Source organism: Pleurodeles waltl, chromosome 1_1 (genome assembly GCF_031143425.1).
Source record: "Pleurodeles waltl isolate 20211129_DDA chromosome 1_1, aPleWal1.hap1.20221129, whole genome shotgun sequence".
Taxonomy (NCBI): Eukaryota; Metazoa; Chordata; class Amphibia; order Caudata; family Salamandridae; genus Pleurodeles; species Pleurodeles waltl.
This window is the reverse complement of record NC_090436.1, coordinates 381076239-381096585: the sequence shown is the minus strand read 5'-3', so window position 1 is coordinate 381096585 and position 20347 is coordinate 381076239. Positions and strand designations below refer to the sequence as shown.

General features: G+C 44.9%; 1 protein-coding gene across 1 annotated transcript in view; it reads right to left on the bottom strand.

The window, feature by feature from the left end:
• The window catches only part of SLC30A5 (solute carrier family 30 member 5), a 302331-nt gene that overhangs the window by 56129 nt on the left and 225855 nt on the right, over positions 1 to 20347 (bottom strand). Inside the window, exon 11 of the mRNA XM_069223076.1 lies at positions 1115 to 1272. Within this exon, the coding sequence (XP_069079177.1) occupies positions 1115 to 1272 (158 nt within the window). The remainder of the gene's footprint in view (positions 1 to 1114; positions 1273 to 20347) is intronic.

Genomic DNA, 20347 nt, shown 5'->3' with positions numbered 1-20347 from the left:
TGGAATGTCTACTTCCGGATAAGCCCATCAGGTTGCAAAAGGAGCGTCACACGGGTGATCTTATAAAACTGAAAATCTAAACTGGTTCCTAATGAGGGGACTGAATGATTACTGAGCTGCTAACTCTATTCAACATCTAGAAAGGGGTCTTTGGAAATATGAGTTGAATAAACTACTTCAGGAAAATGTTGGGCTACTATGGAGATTAGAAGTAAGAATGTTTGAGAGTTACACAGCTATCCAGTCCCTTTAGTAGATTTATAATTCTGCTCTGTGTTTGTGTCCTTTACCATTCTCCTCCCATTTCTCATATATCACCCCTTTTCCTTAAAAGGATGGTAAAGGCATTCATGATGCCTTGCAAGCCTTATCGTAATAAACTGCAACTACATTTGGTGACTTTAAAGTGAATTATGTTTTCTCTCTTCTCTATATGAGGTCAAGCAACAACTTCTTTAAAATGTGTTTACAAAAAAGTAAGTGCTCTTGTAATTATGATAATCTCTGCGCAAAAATAATGTAACTGCAAAAATAATTCTAAGGCAGTATTAAAAAAAAAAAGTTACTTTATTTTGTTCGATATTTCATAAAAATATATTTTGTTAGGCCGCTTACACAGATGCACATGTATCGAATAACAAATCAAAAAAGTTAGTGCTGATTATGTATTTTGATTAATAGGCGTGCTAAAAAATACAGTTCTCTCAGTTCATATCAATTTAAAATGGAAAAAACACATTTGTTAAAACTAAGAGAAAGAAAAAGTGCAACTAATAGAAAAGTGTGAAACTGAAACAGTTTAGTTATACAGGCAGAGAGTGACCATTAAAACCCATTAAAACTCAGAGTGCTACAGATGATTTTTATTTTTCAGCAGCAACACTGCACAAGTCAGAGTAATTTAAAATGCCAATTTCGCTGTTTACACTTACTTACCTAAAGGCTATTAATAGACGTTTGAGACTGTCAATGCAATAAATAAATGATATGCAGCACAACTTTTTTAAATATAAAAAACACTGGCAAACTGTAACACTGCTTTAATACAGTGACTTGAGTGATCTGTGTGTTTAAAAGTTAAGAGGACTAAATTTACACAATGGAACTGACTTACCCATAGGAAAATGTACGTGTTGCTTTCCACCGGGACATTAACGCAGCAAAAAGGCCCATAACCAAAGCTGAGCAGTCAAAGAACATATGGAATCCATCAGAGATCAACCCTAGACTATTGGTCCAGACGCCGTAGAAGAGCTCCACAAAGGTGAATGACTAAAATAAGAGAGTACAGTTGTTATTAACATTATGTGGTAAGTGTCAACAAAAGGTCAGCTAGTGTAAGAATCACCATTTAAAACTCTATAAAAATCCCAATTATTTTTTTTTAAGCTAGAGGATGGTGACCACTTGATGCGCAGAAAAATGCAAACAAATAGGCACGTAAAGACCCAAAGATATATGCATTTTCATTGTCCTCCTGTATGACTAATCTAGTGATATGCACCCCTTCCATTTCCTCAAAATGTCTATTGCCAGCACCCAGAGCTGAGCTCATAGGTAGAATGTAACAAAAATAAATCATTTAGAATCCCTTTGCAAAAGCAGAAATGGGTGTCTTTCTCTTCCTTCAGAGTTTAGATTTAATTGCAGCAGAATGTGTTTCTTACCTGTTTTAGCAATGTTTTCATACTTGTTATGATGGTTATGTTGAGTTATATTAGAAAGTGGAATATTAGTAAAAAGAAGCCTATATCCATTTCCCCTTTTCTGCTTCTTCATGATTATAAACTAATCAAAGCTGCAAGACTCATTGCTATCCCACCCTTTTTTTAAATAAGAGGTTTACGTACACTATGAAATGTATTCTTCTTTATTAGGATTGTCTTAGATGCTGGTATTATACTGTCAAGAAACAAAACGGACATATTAATGTAAACTGTTTTATTCTGTGCACTGGTTCATGAGAAGACCTCAGAAGACCAGGTACTACTGCTCTGTATTAAAAGTTCAGTTAACTGACCAAAAGGACAACAGTTGAGTTAACATGCATGCACAAAAACACTTTAACCACCAAATTAAAAAAGGCATTTTTTCCAAAAAATATTGATTGACTTATAAAGAAATGCGCCCTTGGTGCTAAGTAATATGTTGGTCCTTTGAGTACAGCAGTATATTACCTGTGCTATTATTGGAGGTAAGCAAAGACTACAATAGGTTTGCAACAAATGGCATTTTCATAAGAATTAAGTTTAAGGTGACATCAAGAAAATAACAATTTACCATTTTCTAAGGCATTAAAAACATGAATATATGCTTCACATGAAACTTTGGAAACAATCATTGCTTATACTATTGAACTTTATATTCTTTTAACACTTTCAGTAATGTACTAACCATCTTACATCAAACAGAGCATAATAAGGTATACATGTATTGAGTTCCAAGTAGATAGTTTTTTGGGGAATAAAGACTAAAATATACAATTCTTAGGAGCAATGTATTTGAGGTTTGAGAACTAGGAAATGGCAGAGGGCTTCAATAAAATCTAGAAAGAACAGCTAAGCTAATAATGCATGTAGGGCCAATACTGCTATGGTGGGAAACTCAAGGGTACCAGAAACCAAGAGCAATGAGGTCAACCCTGGAATCCAGCAGTCCAAACGCTAAGATTAAATGCATTCAGGTCAAAATGGTGACATTCTGCAATATATCTGCTTAAGGTAGGGCAAGAAACAATTTACCTACCTGTAACGATAAATTTGCAGCTTGAACTCTTCCAGATTCACATACTATGCATATATACCGCCATCTAGTGGTTGGCATCGGAAAGTGCTACTTGTTTTGTGTATATATATTTTCTTTTCTTTTTTTTCTAAAGGATGTGTGGATCCTTCTGGCTTCAATTACAACTCAGTCTGTGAGCGTGCTAGCTCTCAGATATTTTTTCTTTTCACCTTATGATTGTGTATGCCCGCTGAATTGGTGTAATATCTGTGTGTTTCTATTGTGGTGAATGTGCAGGGTTAGCTTTCTCCCTAGAAAAAAGGGTAGTGCTTGTTGTGTGTTCCATATATGTTGTAGTACATAAACTGTTGGCCCACAAATGAAAAGAACATTAATATCTGTATTCTTGATATTGTTTGTGGATTTATTATTTTCCCTATACATAAGAACTGTGTAGTTAAGAACGTGTGACATTATTATAGTAACCAGTATTATAAGAAGATGCATGTAGCAATTCTTTTGTTTTTTAAATGTACTTATGTACCGTCTTGGGTTGAGGAACTGAGCCCTCACTGTTTTTAAATTACACCTTTAATTATTCTATCCATTTTGAAAGTTTCCTCCTTCACTGGGGAGGTTGGAGAGTCGTATGTGCATCTAGAAGAGTTCAAGATGCAAAACTTTCGCTATAGGTAGGTAACTAGTTTATTTTGCAGCATGGACGTTTTCTAGATTTCCACGCTATGCATGGATTACATAGCAGTATTTGCCCATTGTGGAGGAGGGAGTAAAATCCCAGTAGTTCCAACAGAAAACGTTATTGTGTGGTTTACCACCACTTGTTGCCTTTGACAGAGTAGGAAAATGTCACTTACCCAGTGTACATCTGTTCGTGGCATGTTCTGCTGCAGATTCACATGCTATGCATATCAATTCCGACATCTAGTGTTGGGCTCGGAGTGTTACAAGTTGTTTTTCTTCTAAGAAGTCTTTTAGAGTCACGGGATCGAGTGACTCCTAGTCGGTTCCATTGCGCATGGGCATCGACTCCATTGTTAGATTATTTTCCCCCAGAGGGTAAAGGAAGGAGTGATAGAGTATAAGTGAAAAAAGGAGATGTCCATGCAAATGTAAATATATATACATATGTACAAATGTGTTAACTTAACAGGCTTCCGGGAAGGAGGGAGGGTGCATGTGAATCTGCAGCAGAACATGCCACGAACACATGTACACTGGGTAAGTGAAATTTTCTGTCTGATGGCATGTGTAGCTGCAGATACACATGCTACGCATAGACTACAAAGCAGTTTGTCCTCCCAAAATAGCGGTGGCTAGCCTGTAGCCATGAAGTTGTTTGAAATAATGTTCTTAAAACAGCTTGTCCTACTGTGGCTTGTTGGTGTGATAATACATCCACACAGTAGTGTTTAGTAAATGTATGAGGTGTTGACCATGTAGCTGCTTTACATATTTCAGCCATTGGTAAATTTCCTAAGAAACCCATTGTTGCATCTTTCTTTCTTGTAGAATGTGCATTTGGGGTGATTACAAGTTGTCTTTTTGCTTTGATATAGCATGTTTGTATGCACCTTACAATCTATCTAGCTAAACCTTGTTGTATGTGGTTGTTGGAAAGCCACAAAAAGTTGTTTTGTCTTTCTAAATTGTTTAGTTCTGTCTATATAGTACATTAGAGCTCTTTTGAGGTCTAATGTATGTAGAGCTCTTTCTGCCACAGAATCTGGCTGTGGGAAGAAGACTGGAAGCTCCACTGTTTGATTGATATGAAATTGTGAGACTACTTTTGGTAGAAATTTTTGATTTGTTCTTAGTACAACTTTGTGTTTGTGTACTTGGAAGAAATGTTCCTCAAGAGTAAAAGCTTGTATTTCACTTGCTCTTCTTAAAGAAGTAAATGCTACTAGGAAGGCAACCTTCCATGTTAGAAATTGAATTAGGCACGGGTCCATGGGTTCAAAAGGTGGTCCCATAGGTCTTGTAAGCACTAGATTCCAAGATGGAACTGGTGGTGTTCTTGGTGGAATGATGCGTTTTAAGCCGTACATGAAAGCTTTAATACCAGGAACTCTAAATAAAGATGTATGTTGAATATTTTGTAAATATGCAGATATTGCAGTAAGGTGCATTTTTATTGAGGAAAATGCTAAATTTGATGTTTGCAAATGAAGTAAATAGCATACAATATGTTGTATTGATGCTGTAAGAGGATCTATATTTTTAGATTGACAGTAATAGACAAATCGTTTCCATTGTTTGCATAACACTGTCTAGTAGTGGGTTTTCTTGCCTGTTTAATAACTTCCATACATTATGATGGGAGTTGTAAATATCCAAATTCTATGACTTCAGGAGCCAAATTGCCAGATTGAGAGCATTGGGGTTTGGATGCCTGATTTAACCTTTGTTTTGTGTTAACAGATCCGGTCTGCATGGGAGTTTGGAGTGTGGTACTACAGATAGATGTAGTAGTGGTGTGTCCCATGGCTGACGTGCCCATGTTGGTGCTATGAGTATCATGTTGAGTGAAGGTTGACGCAACTTGTTGACCAGAAATGGAAGTAGTGGGAGAGTGGGAAAATGTAAGCAAATATCCCTGACCAATTGATCCACAGAGCATTGCCCTTGGATAGGGGTTGTGGGTGTCTGGATGCGAAGTTTTGGCATTTTGTGTTTTCGCTTGTTGCAAATAGATCTATGTTTGGTGTTCCCCAATTTTGGAAGTACTTTTGAAGTACTTGAGGATGAATCTCCCATTCGTGTGTTTGTTGGAGATTTCTGCTGAGGATATCTGCCAACTAATTGTGTATCCCTGGAATGTACTGAGCTAATAGATCAATTTGATTGTGAATTGCCCATTTCCAAATTGTTGGGGCTAGAAGGGACAGTTGGGATGAATGTGTCCCTCCCTGTTTGTTGAGATAATACATGGTTGTCATGTTGTCTGTCTTTATAAGAACATTTTTCTGTGTGAGAAGAGGTTGAAAGACTTCGAGGGCTAGAAACACAGCTAATAACTCTAAGTGGTTTATGTGTAGCTGTTTCTGTTTGACGTCCCATTATCCTTGAATATTTTGATTGTTTAGGTGAGCTCCCCAACCAATCATTGATGCATCTGTTGTAGTTATGGTCTGACGCACAGGATTTTTAAACAACTTCCCTTTGATTAAATTGTTGCAATTCCACCACTGAAGGGACATATGTGTTTGGCGGTCTATCAACACTAAATCTTGGAGTTGACCGTGTGCCTGTGACCATTGTTGTGCAAGGCACTGTTGTAAGGGCCTCATGTTTAATCTTGTGTGTGGAACTATTACAATGCAAGATGCCATCATTCCTAGGATTTTCATGACAAATCTTACAGTGTATTGTTGATTTGGATGTATAAGTGGAATTAGATTTTGGAAAGCCTGTATCCTTTGTTGTTTGGATACGCTAGAGCTAGTTGAGTATTTAGGATAGCACCTAAATACGGTTGTACTTGTGCTGATTGAAAGTGCGACTTTTGGTAGTTTATAGAAAATCCCAGGGTGTGAGGAGTTTCTATTACATAATGTGTATGTGTAAGGAAATGCCTCCTTGGCATGGTTGCCCCCTGACTTTTTGCCTTTGCTGATGCTATGTTTACAATTGAAAGTGTGCTGAGGCCTGCTAACCAGGCCCCAGCACCAGTGTTCTTTCCCTAACCTGTACTTTTGTATCCACAATTGGCAGACCCTGGCATCCAGATAAGTCCCTTGTAACTGGTACTTCTAGTACCAAGGGCCCTGATGCCAAGGAAGGTCTCTAAGGGCTGCAGCATGTCTTATGCCACCCTGGAGACCTCTCACTCAGCACAGACACACTGCTTGCCAGCTTGTGTGTGCTAGTGAGAACAAAACGAGTAAGTCGACATGGCACTCCCCTCAGGGTGCCATGCCAGCCTCTCACTGCCTATGAAGTATAGGTAAGACACCCCTCTAGCAGGCCTTACAGCCCTAAGGCAGGGTGCACTATACCATAGGTGAGGGTACCAGTGCATGAGCATGGTACCCCTACAGTGTCTAAACAAAACCTTAGACATTGTAAGTGCAGGGTAGCCATAAGAGTATATGGTCTGGGAGTCTGTCAAACACGAACTCCACAACACCATAATGGCTACACTGAAAACTGGGAAGTTTGGTATCAAACTTCTCAGCACAATAAATGCACACTGATGCCAGTGTACATTTTATTGTAAAATACACCACAGAGGGCACCTTAGAGGTGCCCCCTGAAACTTAACCGACTGTCTGTGTAGGCTGACTAGTTCCAGCAGCCTGCCACACTAGAGACATGTTGCTGGCCCCATGGGGAGAGTGCCTTTGTCACTCTGAGGCCAGGAACAAAGCCTGCACTGGGTGGAGATGCTAACACCTCCCCCAGGCAGGAGCTGTAACACCTGGCGGTGAGCCTCAAAGGCTCACCCCTTTGTCACAGCCCAGCAGGGCACTCCAGCTTAGTGGAGTTGCCCGCCCCCTCCGGCCACGGCCCCCACTTTTGGCGGCAAGGCTGGAGGGAACAAAGAAAGCAACAAGGAGGAGTCACTGACCAGTCAGGACAGCCCCTAAGGTGTCCTGAGCTGAGGTGACTCTGACTTTTAGAAATCCTCCATCTTGCAGATGGAGGATTCCCCCAATAGGGTTAGGATTGTGACCCCCTCCCCTTGGGAGGAGGCACAAAGAGGGTGTACCCACCCTCAGGGCTAGTAGCCATTGGCTACTAACCCCCCAGACCTAAACACGCCCTTAAATTTAGTATTTAAGGGCTACCCTGAACCCTAGAAAATTAGATTCCTGCAACTACAAGAAGAAGGACTGCCTAGCTGAAAACCCCTGCAGAGGAAGACCAGAAGACGACAACTGCCTTGGCTCCAGAAACTCACCGGCCTGTCTCCTGCCTTCCAAAGATCCTGCTCCAGCGACGCCTTCCAAAGGGACCAGCGACCTCGACATCCTCTGAGGACTGCCCCTGCTTCGAAAAGACAAGAAACTCCCGAGGACAGCGGACCTGCTCCAAGAAAAGCTGCAACTTTGTTTCCAGCAGCTTTAAAGAACCCTGCAAGCTCCCCGCAAAAGGCGTGAGACTTGCAACACTGCACCCGGCGACCCCGACTCGGCTGGTGGTGATCCAACACCTCAGGAGGGACCCCAGGACTACTCTAAGACTGTGAGTACAAAAACCTGTCCCCCCTGAGCCCCCACAGCGCCGCCTGCAGAGGGAATCCCGAGGCTTCCCCTGACCGCGACTCTTTGAGTCCCAAGTCCCGACACCTGGGAGAGACCCTGCACCCGCAGCCCCCAGGACCTGAAGGACCGGACTTTCACTGGAGGAGTGACCCCCAGGAGTCCCTCTCCCTTGACCAAGTGGAGGTTTCCCCGAGGAACCCCCCCCTTGCCTGCCTGCAGCGCTGAAGAGATCCCGAGATCTCTCATAGACTAACATTGCGAACCCGACGCTTGTCTCTACACTGCACCCGGCCGCCCCCGCGCCGCTGAGGGTGAAATTTCTGTGTGGGCTTGTGTCCCCCCCGGTGCCCTACAAAACCCCCCTGGTCTGCCCTCCGAAGACGCGGGTACTTACCTGCAAGCAGACCAGAACCGGGGCACCCCCTTCTCTCCATTCTAGCCTATGCGTTTTGGGCACCACTTTGAACTCTGCACCTGACCGGCCCTGAGCTGCTGGTGTGGTGACTTTGGGGTTGCTCTGAACCCCCAACGGTGGGCTACCTTGGACCAAGAACTAAGCCCTGTCAGTGTCTTACTTACCTGGTTAACCTAACAAATACTTACCTCCCCTAGGAACTGTGAAAATTGCACTAAGTGTCCACTTTTAAAACAGCTATTTGTGAATAACTTGAAAAGTATACATGCAATTTTGATGATTTGAAGTTCCTAAAGTACTTACCTGCAATACCTTTCGAATGAGATATTACATGTAGAATTTGAACCGGTGGTTCTAGCCATAGAAAGGGAAAGACAAGAGATGGGCCTAGGTCCCATCAATGGTGGCAGCAATATAAATAGGGTCAGAGATTCTCCTGACATGTTAAAAATCCCCAAAGGGATTGTGACAAAATTTGAAGATGGTGATGACATCACCAAGTGGTTCACAGCTTTTGAGAGGGCTTGTGTAACCAGAAAAGTGAACAGATCTCACTGGGGTGCTCTCCTTTGGGAAATGTTCACTGGAAAGTGTAGGGATAGACTCCTCACACTCTCTGGAAAAGATGCAGAATCTTATGACCTCATGAAGGGTACCCTGATTGAGGGCTTTGGATTCTCCACTGAGGAGTACAGGATTAGGTTCAGGGGGGCTCAAAAATCCTCGAGCCAGACCTGGGTTGACTTTGTTGACTACTCAGTGAAAACACTAGATGGTTGGATTCAAGGCAGTGGTGTAAGTAATTATGATGGGCTGTACAATTTATTTGTGAAAGAACACCTGTTAAGTAATTGTTTCAATGATAAACTGCATCAGCATCTGGTAGACCTAGGACCAATTTCTCCCCAAGAATTGGGAAAGAAGGCGGACCATTGGGTCAAGACAAGGGTGTCCAAGACTTCAACAGGGGGTGACCAAAAGAAAGGGGTCACAAAGACTCCCCAGGGGAAGGGTGATGAGACAACCAAAACTAAAAATAGTAAAGAGTCTTCTACAGGCCCCCAAAAACCTGCACAGGAGGGTGGGCCCAGAGCCTCTTCACAAAACAATGGGTACAAGGGTAAAAACTTTGATCCCAAAAAGGCCTGGTGTCATAGCTGTAAACAGCATGGACACCAAACTGGAGACAAGGCCTGTCCCAAGAAAGGTTCCACTCCAAACTCCCATCCAGGTAACACTGGTATGGCTAGTCTCCAAGTGGGATCAACAGTGTGCCCAGAGCAAATCAGGGTCCACACTGAAGCTACTCTAGTTTCTGAGGGTGGGGTGGATTTAGCCACACTAGCTGTCTGGCCGCCTAACATGCAAAAATAGAGACAGCAACTCTTAATTAATGGGACTAGAATAGAGGGCCTGAGGGATACAGGTGCCAGTGTCACCATGGTGACAGAGAAACTGGTTTCCCCTGGCCAATACCTGACTGGAAAAACTTACACAGTCACCAACGCTGACAATCAGAGAAAAGTACATCCCATGGCAATGGTTACTTTAGAATGGGGAGGGGTCAATGGCCTGAAACAGGTGGTGGTCTCCTCAAATATCCCAGTGGACTGTCTGCTTGGAAATGACCTGGAGTCCTCAGCATGGGCTGGGGTAGAACTAAAAACCCATGCAGCAATGCTGGGTATCCCTGAACTGGTGTGTGTGAAAACCAGAGCACAATGCAAGGCACAGGGTGAACAAGTAGAGCTGGAGTCTGGAAGAATGGCCCAGCCTACCAAGAGGAAAGGAAAGTCAGTTGGGAAACCAACTGCAACACAGCAAAAGAAAGGGAACCTCTCTTCTCAGGAAGAAGTTCTGCCCTCTGAGGGAACTGAGCCTTTGGAGCTTGAACCTTATCAGGTTGAGCTCTTAGGCCCAGGGGGACCCTCAAGGGAGGAGCTGTGTAAGGAACAAGAAACCTGTCCCTCTCTTGAAGGCCTTAGGCAGCAAGCTGCTGAAGAGTCCAAAGGCAAGAAAAATGGAACGCATAGGGTCTATTGGGAAGATGGACTCCTGTACACTGAGGCCAGAGACCCCAAACCTGGTGCCACTAGGAGAGTGGTAGTGCCTCAGCTGTTCAGAGAGTTCATCCTAACATTGGCCCATGACATTCCCCTTGCTGGACATTTGGGACAAACCAAGACGTGGGAGAGGTTAGTCAACCACTTCTACTGGCCCAATATGTCCAACATGGTTAAGGAGTTTTGTCTCTCCTGCCCCACCTGTCAAGCCAGTGGTAAGACAGGTGGGCATCCAAAGGCCCCCCTCATTCCACTTCCAGTGGTGGGGGTTCCCTTTGAAAGAGTGGGTGTGGACATAGTTGGTCCACTAGAACCTCCCACAGCCTCAGGAAATCTGTATATCCTGGTAGTAGTGGATCATGCTACCAGGTATCCTGAAGCTATTCCCCTTAGGTCGACTACTGCCCCTGCAGTAGCCAAGGCCCTCATTGGTATTTTTACCAGAGTGGGTTTCCCTAAGGAGGTGGTGTCTGACAGAGGTACCAACTTCATGTCAGCATACCTAAAGCACATGTGGAATGAGTGTGGAGTGACTTATAAATTCACTACACCCTACCATCCACAAACTAATGGCTTAGTTGAGAGATTCAACAAGACATTAAAAGGCATGATCATGGGGCTCCCAGAAAAACTCAAAAGGAGATGGGATGTCCTCTTGCCATGTCTGCTTTTCGCTTACAGAGAGGTGCCACAGAAGGGAGTAGGATTCTCACCCTTTGAACTTCTGTTTGGTCATCCTGTAAGGGGACCACTTGCTCTTGTTAAAGAAGGCTGGGAGAGACCTCTCCATGAGCCTAAACAGGACATAGTGGACTATGTACTTGGCCTTCGCTCTAGAATGGCAGAGTACATGGAAAAGGCAACCAAAAACCTTGAGGCCAGCCAACAACTCCAGAAGTTTTGGTATGACCAAAAGGCTGCACTGGTTGAGTTCCAACCAGGGCAGAAAGTCTGGGTTCTGGAGCCTGTGGCTCCCAGGGCACTCCAGGACAAATGGAGTGGCCCTTACCCAGTGCTAGAGAGGAAGAGTCAGGTCACCTACCTGGTGGACCTGGGCACAAGCAGGAGCCCCAAGAGGGTGATCCATGTGAACCGCCTTAAGCTCTTCCATGACAGGGCTGATGTGAATCTGTTAATGGTAACAGATGAGGATCAGGAGGCAGAGAGTGAACCTCTCCCTGATCTTCTGTCATCAGACCCAAAAGATGGCACAGTAGATGGAGTGATCTACTCAGACACCCTCTCTGGCCAACAGCAAGCTGATTGTAGGAGAGTCCTACAACAGTTTCCTGAACTCTTCTCCTTAACCCCTGGTCAGACACACCTGTGTACCCATGATGTGGACACAGGAGACAGCATGCCTGTCAAAAACAAAATCTTTAGACAATCTGACCATGTTAAGGAAAGCATCAAGGTGGAAGTCCACAAGATGCTGGAATTGGGAGTGATTGAGCGCTCAGACAGCCCCTGGGCTAGCCCAGTGGTCTTAGTCCCCAAACCTCACACCAAAGATGGGAAGAAAGAAATGAGGTTTTGTGTGGACTACAGAGGGCTCAACTCTGTCACCAAGACAGATGCCCATCCAATTCCAAGAGCTGATGAGCTCATTGATAAATTAGGTGCTGCCAAATTCCTAAGTACCTTTGACTTGACAGCAGGGTACTGGCAAATAAAAATGGCACCTGGAGCAAAAGAAAAGACAGCATTCTCCACACCTGATGGGCATTATCAGTTTACTGTTATGCCCTTTGGTTTAAAGAATGCCCCTGCCACCTTCCAAAGGTTGGTGAATCAAGTCCTTGCTGGCTTGGAGTCCTTTAGCACAGCTTATCTTGATGATATTGCTGTCTTCAGCTCTACCTGGCAGGATCACCTGGTCCACCTGAAGAAGGTTTTGAAGGCTCTGCAATCTGCAGGCCTCTCTATCAAGGCATCCAAATGCCAGATAGGGCAGGGAACTGTGGTTTACTTGGGACACCTTGTAGGTGGAGGCCAAGTTCAGCCACTCCAACCCAAGATCCAGACTATTCTGGACTGGGTAGCTCCAAAAACCCAGACTCAAGTCATGGCATTCCTTGGCTTGACTGGGTATTACAGGAGGTTTGTGAAGGGATATGGATCCATTGTGACAGCCCTCACTGAACTCACCTCCAAGAAAATGCCCAAGAAAGTGAACTGGACTGTGGAATGCCAACAGGCCTTTGACACCCTGAAACAAGCAATGTGCTCAGCACCAGTTCTAAAAGCTCCAGATTATTCTAAGCAGTTCATTGTGCAGACTGATGCCTCTGAACATGGGATAGGGGCAGTTTTGTCCCAAACAAATGATGATGGCCTTGACCAGCCTGTTGCTTTCATTAGCAGGAGGTTACTCCCCAGGGAGCAGCGTTGGAGTGCCATTGAGAGGGAGGCCTTTGCTGTGGTTTGGTCCCTGAAGAAGCTGAGACCATACCTCTTTGGGACTCACTTCCTAGTTCAAACTGACCACAGACCTCTCAAATGGCTGATGCAAATGAAAGGTGAAAATCCTAAACTGTTGAGGTGGTCCATCTCCCTACAGGGAATGGACTTTATAGTGGAACACAGACCTGGGACTGCCCATGCCAATGCAGATGGCCTTTCCAGGTTCTTCCACTTAGAAAATGAAGACTCTCTTGGGAAAGGTTAGTCTCATCCTCTTTCGTTTGGGGGGGGGTTGTGTAAGGAAATGCCTCCTTGGCATGGTTGCCCCCTGACTTTTTGCCTTTGCTGATGCTATGTTTACAATTGAAAGTGTGCTGAGGCCTGCTAACCAGGCCCCAGCACCAGTGTTCTTTCCCTAACCTGTACTTTTGTATCCACAATTGGCAGACCCTGGCATCCAGATAAGTCCCTTGTAACTGGTACTTCTAGTACCAAGGGCCCTGATGCCAAGGAAGGTCTCTAAGGGCTGCAGCATGTCTTATGCCACCCTGGAGACCTCTCACTCAGCACAGACACACTGCTTGCCAGCTTGTGTGTGCTAGTGAGAACAAAACGAGTAAGTCGACATGGCACTCCCCTCAGGGTGCCATGCCAGCCTCTCACTGCCTATGCAGTATAGGTAAGACACCCCTCTAGCAGGCCTTACAGCCCTAAGGCAGGGTGCACTATACCATAGGTGAGGGTACCAGTGCATGAGCATGGTACCCCTACAGTGTCTAAACAAAACCTTAGACATTGTAAGTGCAGGGTAGCCATAAGAGTATATGGTCTGGGAGTCTGTCAAACACGAACTCCACAGCACCATAATGGCTACACTGAAAACTGGGAAGTTTGGTATCAAACTTCTCAGCACAATAAATGCACACTGATGCCAGTGTACATTTTATTGTAAAATACACCACAGAGGGCACCTTAGAGGTGCCCCCTGAAACTTAACCGACTGTCTGTGTAGGCTGACTAGTTCCAGCAGCCTGCCACACTAGAGACATGTTGCTGGCCCCATGGGGAGAGTGCCTTTGTCACTCTGAGGCCAGGAACAAAGCCTGCACTGGGTGGAGATGCTAACACCTCCCCCAGGCAGGAGCTGTAACACCTGGCGGTGAGCCTCAAAGGCTCACCCCTTTATCACAGCCCAGCAGGGCACTCCAGCTTAGTGGAGTTGCCCGCCCCCTCCGGCCACGGCCCCCACTTTTGGCGGCAAGGCTGGAGGGAACAAAGAAAGCAACAAGGAGGAGTCACTGACCAGTCAGGACAGCCCCTAAGGTGTCCTGAGCTGAGGTGACTCTGACTTTTAGAAATCCTCCATCTTGCAGATGGAGGATTCCCCCAATAGGGTTAGGATTGTGACCCCCTCCCCTTGGGAGGAGGCACAAAGAGGGTGTACCCACCCTCAGGGCTAGTAGCCATTGGCTACTAACCCCCCAGACCTAAACACGCCCTTAAATTTAGTATTTAAGGGCTACCCTGAACCCTAGAAAATTAGATTCCTGCAACTACAAGAAGAAGGACTGCCTAGCTGAAAACCCCTGCAGAGGAAGACCAGAAGACGACAACTGCCTTGGCTCCAGAAACTCACCGGCCTGTCTCCTGCCTTCCAAAGATCCTGCTCCAGCGACGCCTTCCAAAGGGACCAGCGACCTCGACATCCTCTGAGGACTGCCCCTGCTTCGAAAAGACAAGAAACTCCCGAGGACAGCGGACCTGCTCCAAGAAAAGCTGCAACTTTGTTTCCAGCAGCTTTAAAGAACCCTGCAAGCTCCCCGCAAAAGGCGTGAGACTTGCAACACTGCACCCGGCGACCCCGACTCGGCTGGTGGCGATCCAACACCTCAGGAGGGACCCCAGGACTACTCTAAGACTGTGAGTACAAAAACCTGTCCCCCCTGAGCCCCCACAGCGCCGCCTGCAGAGGGAATCCCGAGGCTTCCCCTGACCGCGACTCTTTGAGTCCCAAGTCCCGACACCTGGGAGAGACCCTGCACCCGCAGCCCCCAGGACCTGAAGGACCGGACTTTCACTGGAGGAGTGACCCCGAGGAGTCCCTCTCCCTTGACCAAGTGGAGGTTTCCCCGAGGAACCCCCCCCTTGCCTGCCTGCAGCGCTGAAGAGATCCCGAGATCTCTCATAGACTAACATTGCGAACCCGACGCTTGTCTCTACACTGCACCCGGCCGCCCCCGCGCCGCTGAGGGTGAAATTTCTGTGTGGGCTTGTGTCCCCCCCGGTGCCCTACAAAACCCCCCTGGTCTGCCCTCCGAAGACGCGGGTACTTACCTGCAAGCAGACCGGAACCGGGGCACCCCCTTCTCTCCATTCTAGCCTATGCGTTTTGGGCACCACTTTGAACTCTGCACCTGACCGGCCCTGAGCTGCTGGTGTGGTGACTTTGGGGTTGCTCTGAACCCCCAACGGTGGGCTACCTTGGACCAAGAACTAAGCCCTGTAAGTGTCTTACTTACCTGGTTAACCTAACAAATACTTACCTCCCCTAGGAACTGTGAAAATTGCACTAAGTGTCCACTTTTAAAACAGCTATTTGTGAATAACTTGAAAAGTATACATGCAATTTTGATGATTTGAAGTTCCTAAAGTACTTACCTGCAATACCTTTCGAATGAGATATTACATGTAGAATTTGAACCGGTGGTTCTTAAAATAAACTAAGAAAAGATATTTTTCTATATAAAAACCTATTGGCTGGATTTGTCTTTGAGTGTGTGTACCTCATTTATTGTCTATGTGTATGTACAACAAATGCTTAACACTACTCCTTGGATAAGCCTACTGCTCGACCACACTACCACAAAATAGAGCATTAGTATTATCTCTTTTTGCCACTATCTTACCTCTAAGGGGAACCCTTGGACTCTGTGCATACTATTCCTTACTTTGAAATAGTGCATACAGAGCCAACTTCCTACAGTATGATTTTGGCATTGTGTACGACGGCCTGATTTTATAAGCCAATCGTCTAGATATGGAGAGACATGGATATGTTGTCTTCTTAGGTAGGTTGCTACTACTGCTAAGCACTCTGTGAATACCCTTGGAGCTGTTGTTATGCCGAAAGGTAACACTTTGAACTGGTATTGCTTTCCTTGAATGACACATCTGAGGTATTTTCTGTGAGCTGGATGGATGGGTATGTGGAGATATGCATCCTTGAGGTCCAAGGCTGTCATAAAATCTTGTTTTTGTAGCAGTGGGATAACATCCTGCAGAGTTACCATGTGAAAATGTTCTGATAGGATGTAAAAATTGAAGGGCCTGAGGTCTAATATTGGCCTGAGGGTGCCATCTTTTTTGGGAATTAGAAAGTATAGTGAATAAACTCCTGTTCCTAGTTGAGACTGTGGAACTAACTCTATTGCTTGTTTGAGTAGTAGAGATTGAACCTGTTTTTGGAACAGAATTGTATGTTCTGGGGTTAGCTTGTGATAGGATTGTTTATCGATTCTAGGCAATAACCATTGCGGATAATTGATAGCACCCAGTTGTCTGTGGTGATATTTGCCAATGCGTGTGGAACTGTTGTAGTCTCCCCCCACAGGAGACTTGTGGAATGGAAGGGAGTGAGGGAAGTCACTGTTTTGGCTGTGGTGCAGGCTGTTTAGAGGTTTAGACTTTACCTCTATTTCTAGAGTATTGTCCTCTATATGTGCCTCTAAACCCACCTCGCTGGTACTGGGTTTGGTAGGATAGTTTTGTTTGGGAAGTTGATGCCTCTGAAGATTGTGGTCTGAAACCTCCTCGAAACTGAGGCTTACGAAATGACCCTCTATATGGTGTAGAATAGAGTGCACCCATTGCCTTGGCTGTGTCTGAGTCTTTTCGTAGTTTTTCTATTGCTGTGTCTACCTCTGGCCCAAGAAGATGTTTCTTATCAAAGGGCATGTTTAACGCAGCCTGTTGTATTTCTGGTTTAAAACCAGAGGAGCGCAGCCATGCATGTCTACGAATAGTGACTGCTGTGTTCACACTCCTTGCAGCGGTATCAGCTGCATCAAGGGAAGATCTTATTTGGTTATTACTAATAGCTTGCCCTTTCTCTACTACCTGTTGCGCCCTTTTCTGGTGCTCTTTTGGGAGATGCTGTATGATATCCTGCATCTCATCCCAATGGGCTCTACCATAACGAGCTAGCAGTGCCTGGGAATTAGCTATCCTCCATTGGTTTGCTGCTTGGGACACAACTCTCTTTCCTGCAGCATCAAATTTTCTGCTTTCCTAATCAGGAGGGGGGTGCATCTCCTGAGGATTGACTATTCGCTCTTTTTCTTGCAGTACTAACCACTACTGAATCAGGTGGCACCTGATGGGTGATGTAAGCAGGGTCAGAAGGTGCAGGTTTATACTTTTTTTCTATTCTAGGTGTCATTATTCTTGCTTTCACAGGCTCATTAAAAATGTGGTCTGCATGCTTTACCCTGCCTGGTAGTATTGGGAGGCATTGGTACCTAGAATGGGTTGAGGATAATGTATTGAACAAAAACTCTTCCTCTAGTGGTTCCGTGTGCAATGTAACCCCATGATAGGCTGCAGCCCTGGCTATCACCTGATTATATACTGTAGTATCTACAGGTGGAGATGGTTTAGAGGGATAGGTGTCTGGGTCGTTGCTTGGGATGGGATCAGGGTCGTAAAGGTCCCATGGATCAAAAGTGTCTTGTTGCGAGTCAAAAGAATGCGTTGGAGAATGCATTGGTGTAGGACTTATCTCAGGAGAGGTAGGTAGGTGTGGAGAATGAGGAGGAGAAGACTGAGGAGGTGCTGGCTTCTCTTTTTGTTTTGGCACTTTTGCTGGGTGCTGCGCAGTGTCCAATTCCTCCTGAAATGCCAGCTTTCTCTTTGTTTTTAAAGGAGGTGCTGTGATGATTCTCCCTGTTTCTTTAAGGATGTGTATCCTGGACTGTCTCTCATCCATAATTTGAAGGCTTGGTTCAATCTCTATCTCTTTCTCAGAGGTTTTATGGCTTTCTCTCAGTCTTTTGGAAAGTCCTTGTTCCTCTGTATAACCTACCTTTTTCAGTTCATAAGTGTGATGTTTTTTTAGGATCGAAAATGATGAGGAAGGTCTCGGCTCCGAAACAGTTTTCCTAATTTTCGACTCTGAAAATTGTTGTTGTCTACTGGAGTCTGAAATGGAGCTTTTAGTAGTCTTTGTCAACTCTGAAGTCGTCGGAGGCGTGGCCTTTTTCAGTGCCGAACCCGAGGGTCGGTCACTGACAGTCTTTTTTCGGGCCGAGCCCTGGCCTTCCGGGAGTGGCATAACCAAGGCCTTCTGTTGTTTCTTATGTGGGGGTGCAGGGGCAGACGTACTCACATGCTGGCCGGCTGTGACCGGTCTGTCTTCCTCAGATTCGTGCTCCGACTGTCTCAGATAGAGACTGCTGTCAGCATTTGTTCCTCTTCTGTAACATCGAAATGTTCTCCGCTCTTCGACGCCATTTCCAGCCTTCTTGCTCTTCGGTCCCTCAGAGTCTTTTTCGATCGGAACAATCGACAGGCCTCGCAGTTTTCCTCCTGATGGTCTAGAGAAAGGCAGAGGTTGCAAAGCAGATGTTGATTTGTGTATGGGTACTTAGCGTGGCACCGAGGGCAGAATCGGAATGGAGTCCGATCCATGAGGCTCTCCACGCGGTCGGCCTGAATAGGCCAGAGTTGGGCGTGCGCGCCCCGAAGGGCGAACAAAGTTGTTTTCTGACGGTACTGCTGTTTCGATGGAAGATGAATAATGCGATTGATACAATATTGACAAAAAGGAAGATTTTTTAAAGTTTTCCGAATCGAAATCTCAGAGCGAGAGAAAACACGTCCGAACCCGACGACGGAAAGAAAACAATCTAACAATGGAGTCGAACCCCATGCGCATGTGAACCGAAGAGGAGGAGTCACTCGATCCTGTGACTCTTCTTAGAAGAGAAACAACTTGCCATCGAACATACACATATATGTATATATATATATACACACACACACACACATATATAATATATATATATTTATATGGAAAATGTCACTTACCCAGTGTACATCTGTTCGTGGCATGAGACGCTGCAGATTCACATGCTGTGCATTATCCTGCCATCTAGTGTTGGGCTCGGAGTGTTACAAGTTGTTTTTCTTCCAAGAAGTCTTTTCGAGTCACGAGACCGAGGGACTCCTCCCGTTTGGCTCCATTGCGCATGGGCGTCGACTCCATCTTAGATCGTTTTCCCCGCAGAGGGTGAGGTAGGAGTTGTGTGTATAGTAAAGGTGCCCATGCAATGGAGTAAGTATGTATGTACATAATGTGTCTAAAAAAATTGTATATATTTACAAAATTACAAGTTTCATCCAACTTATAACGGCTACAGGCTCCCGGGGAGGCGGGAGGGCGCATGTGAATCTGCAGCGTCTCATGCCATGAACAAATGTACACTGGGTAAGTGACATTTTGCGTTCAATGGCATGTTTAGCTGCAGATACACATGCTGTGCATAGACTAGTAAGCAGTAATCTCCCCAAAAGCGGTGGCTTAGCCTGTAGGAGTTGAAGTTGTCTGAAATAATGTTCGTAATACAGCCCGTCCTACTGTGGCTTGTTGTGTTGTTAACACATCTACACAGTAATGTTTTGTGAATGTATGAGGCGTAGACCATGTGGCTGCTTTACAGATTTCTGTCATAGGTATATTTCCTAGAAAGGCCATTGTGGCTCCTTTTTTCCTAGTGGAGTGCGCCTTTGGCGTAATAGGCAGATGTCTTTTCACTTTAATATAGCAGGTCTGAATACATTTCACTATCCATCTGGCAATGCCTTGTTTGGATATTGGATTTCCTGCATGAGGTTTTTGGAAGGCTACAAACAATTGTTTTGTTTTACGAAATTGTTTTGTTCTATCAATGTAATACATTAGTGCTCTTTTGATGTCTAATGTATGTAAGGCTCTTTCGGCTACTGAGTCTGATTGTGAAAAAAAGACTGGGAGTTCCACTGTTTGGTTTAGGTGGAACAGTGATATAACTTTTGGTAAGAACTTTGGATTTGTACGGAGCACCACTTTATGTTTATGTATTTGTATAAAGGGTTCTTGTATAGTGAATGCTTGTATTTCGCTTACCCTTCTAAGAGATGTGATAGCTACTAGGAAGGCTACTTTCCAGGTTAAGTATTGCATTTCACAAGAGTGCATGGGTTCAAATGGTGGACCCGTGAGTCTTGTTAATACAATATTGAGGTTCCACGAGGGAACTGGTGGTGTTCTTGGGGCTATGATTCTTTTTAAACCCTCCATAAATGCTTTGGTGACTGGGATTCTAAAGAGTGATGTTGAATGTGTAATCTGCAGGTATGCAGATATTGCAGTGAGATGTATTTTGATAGAAGAAAATGCTAGTTTTGATTTTTGTAAGTGTAATAAATAGCCTACAATGTTTTTTTGCAGAAGCATGTAGTGGTTGTATTTGATTAAT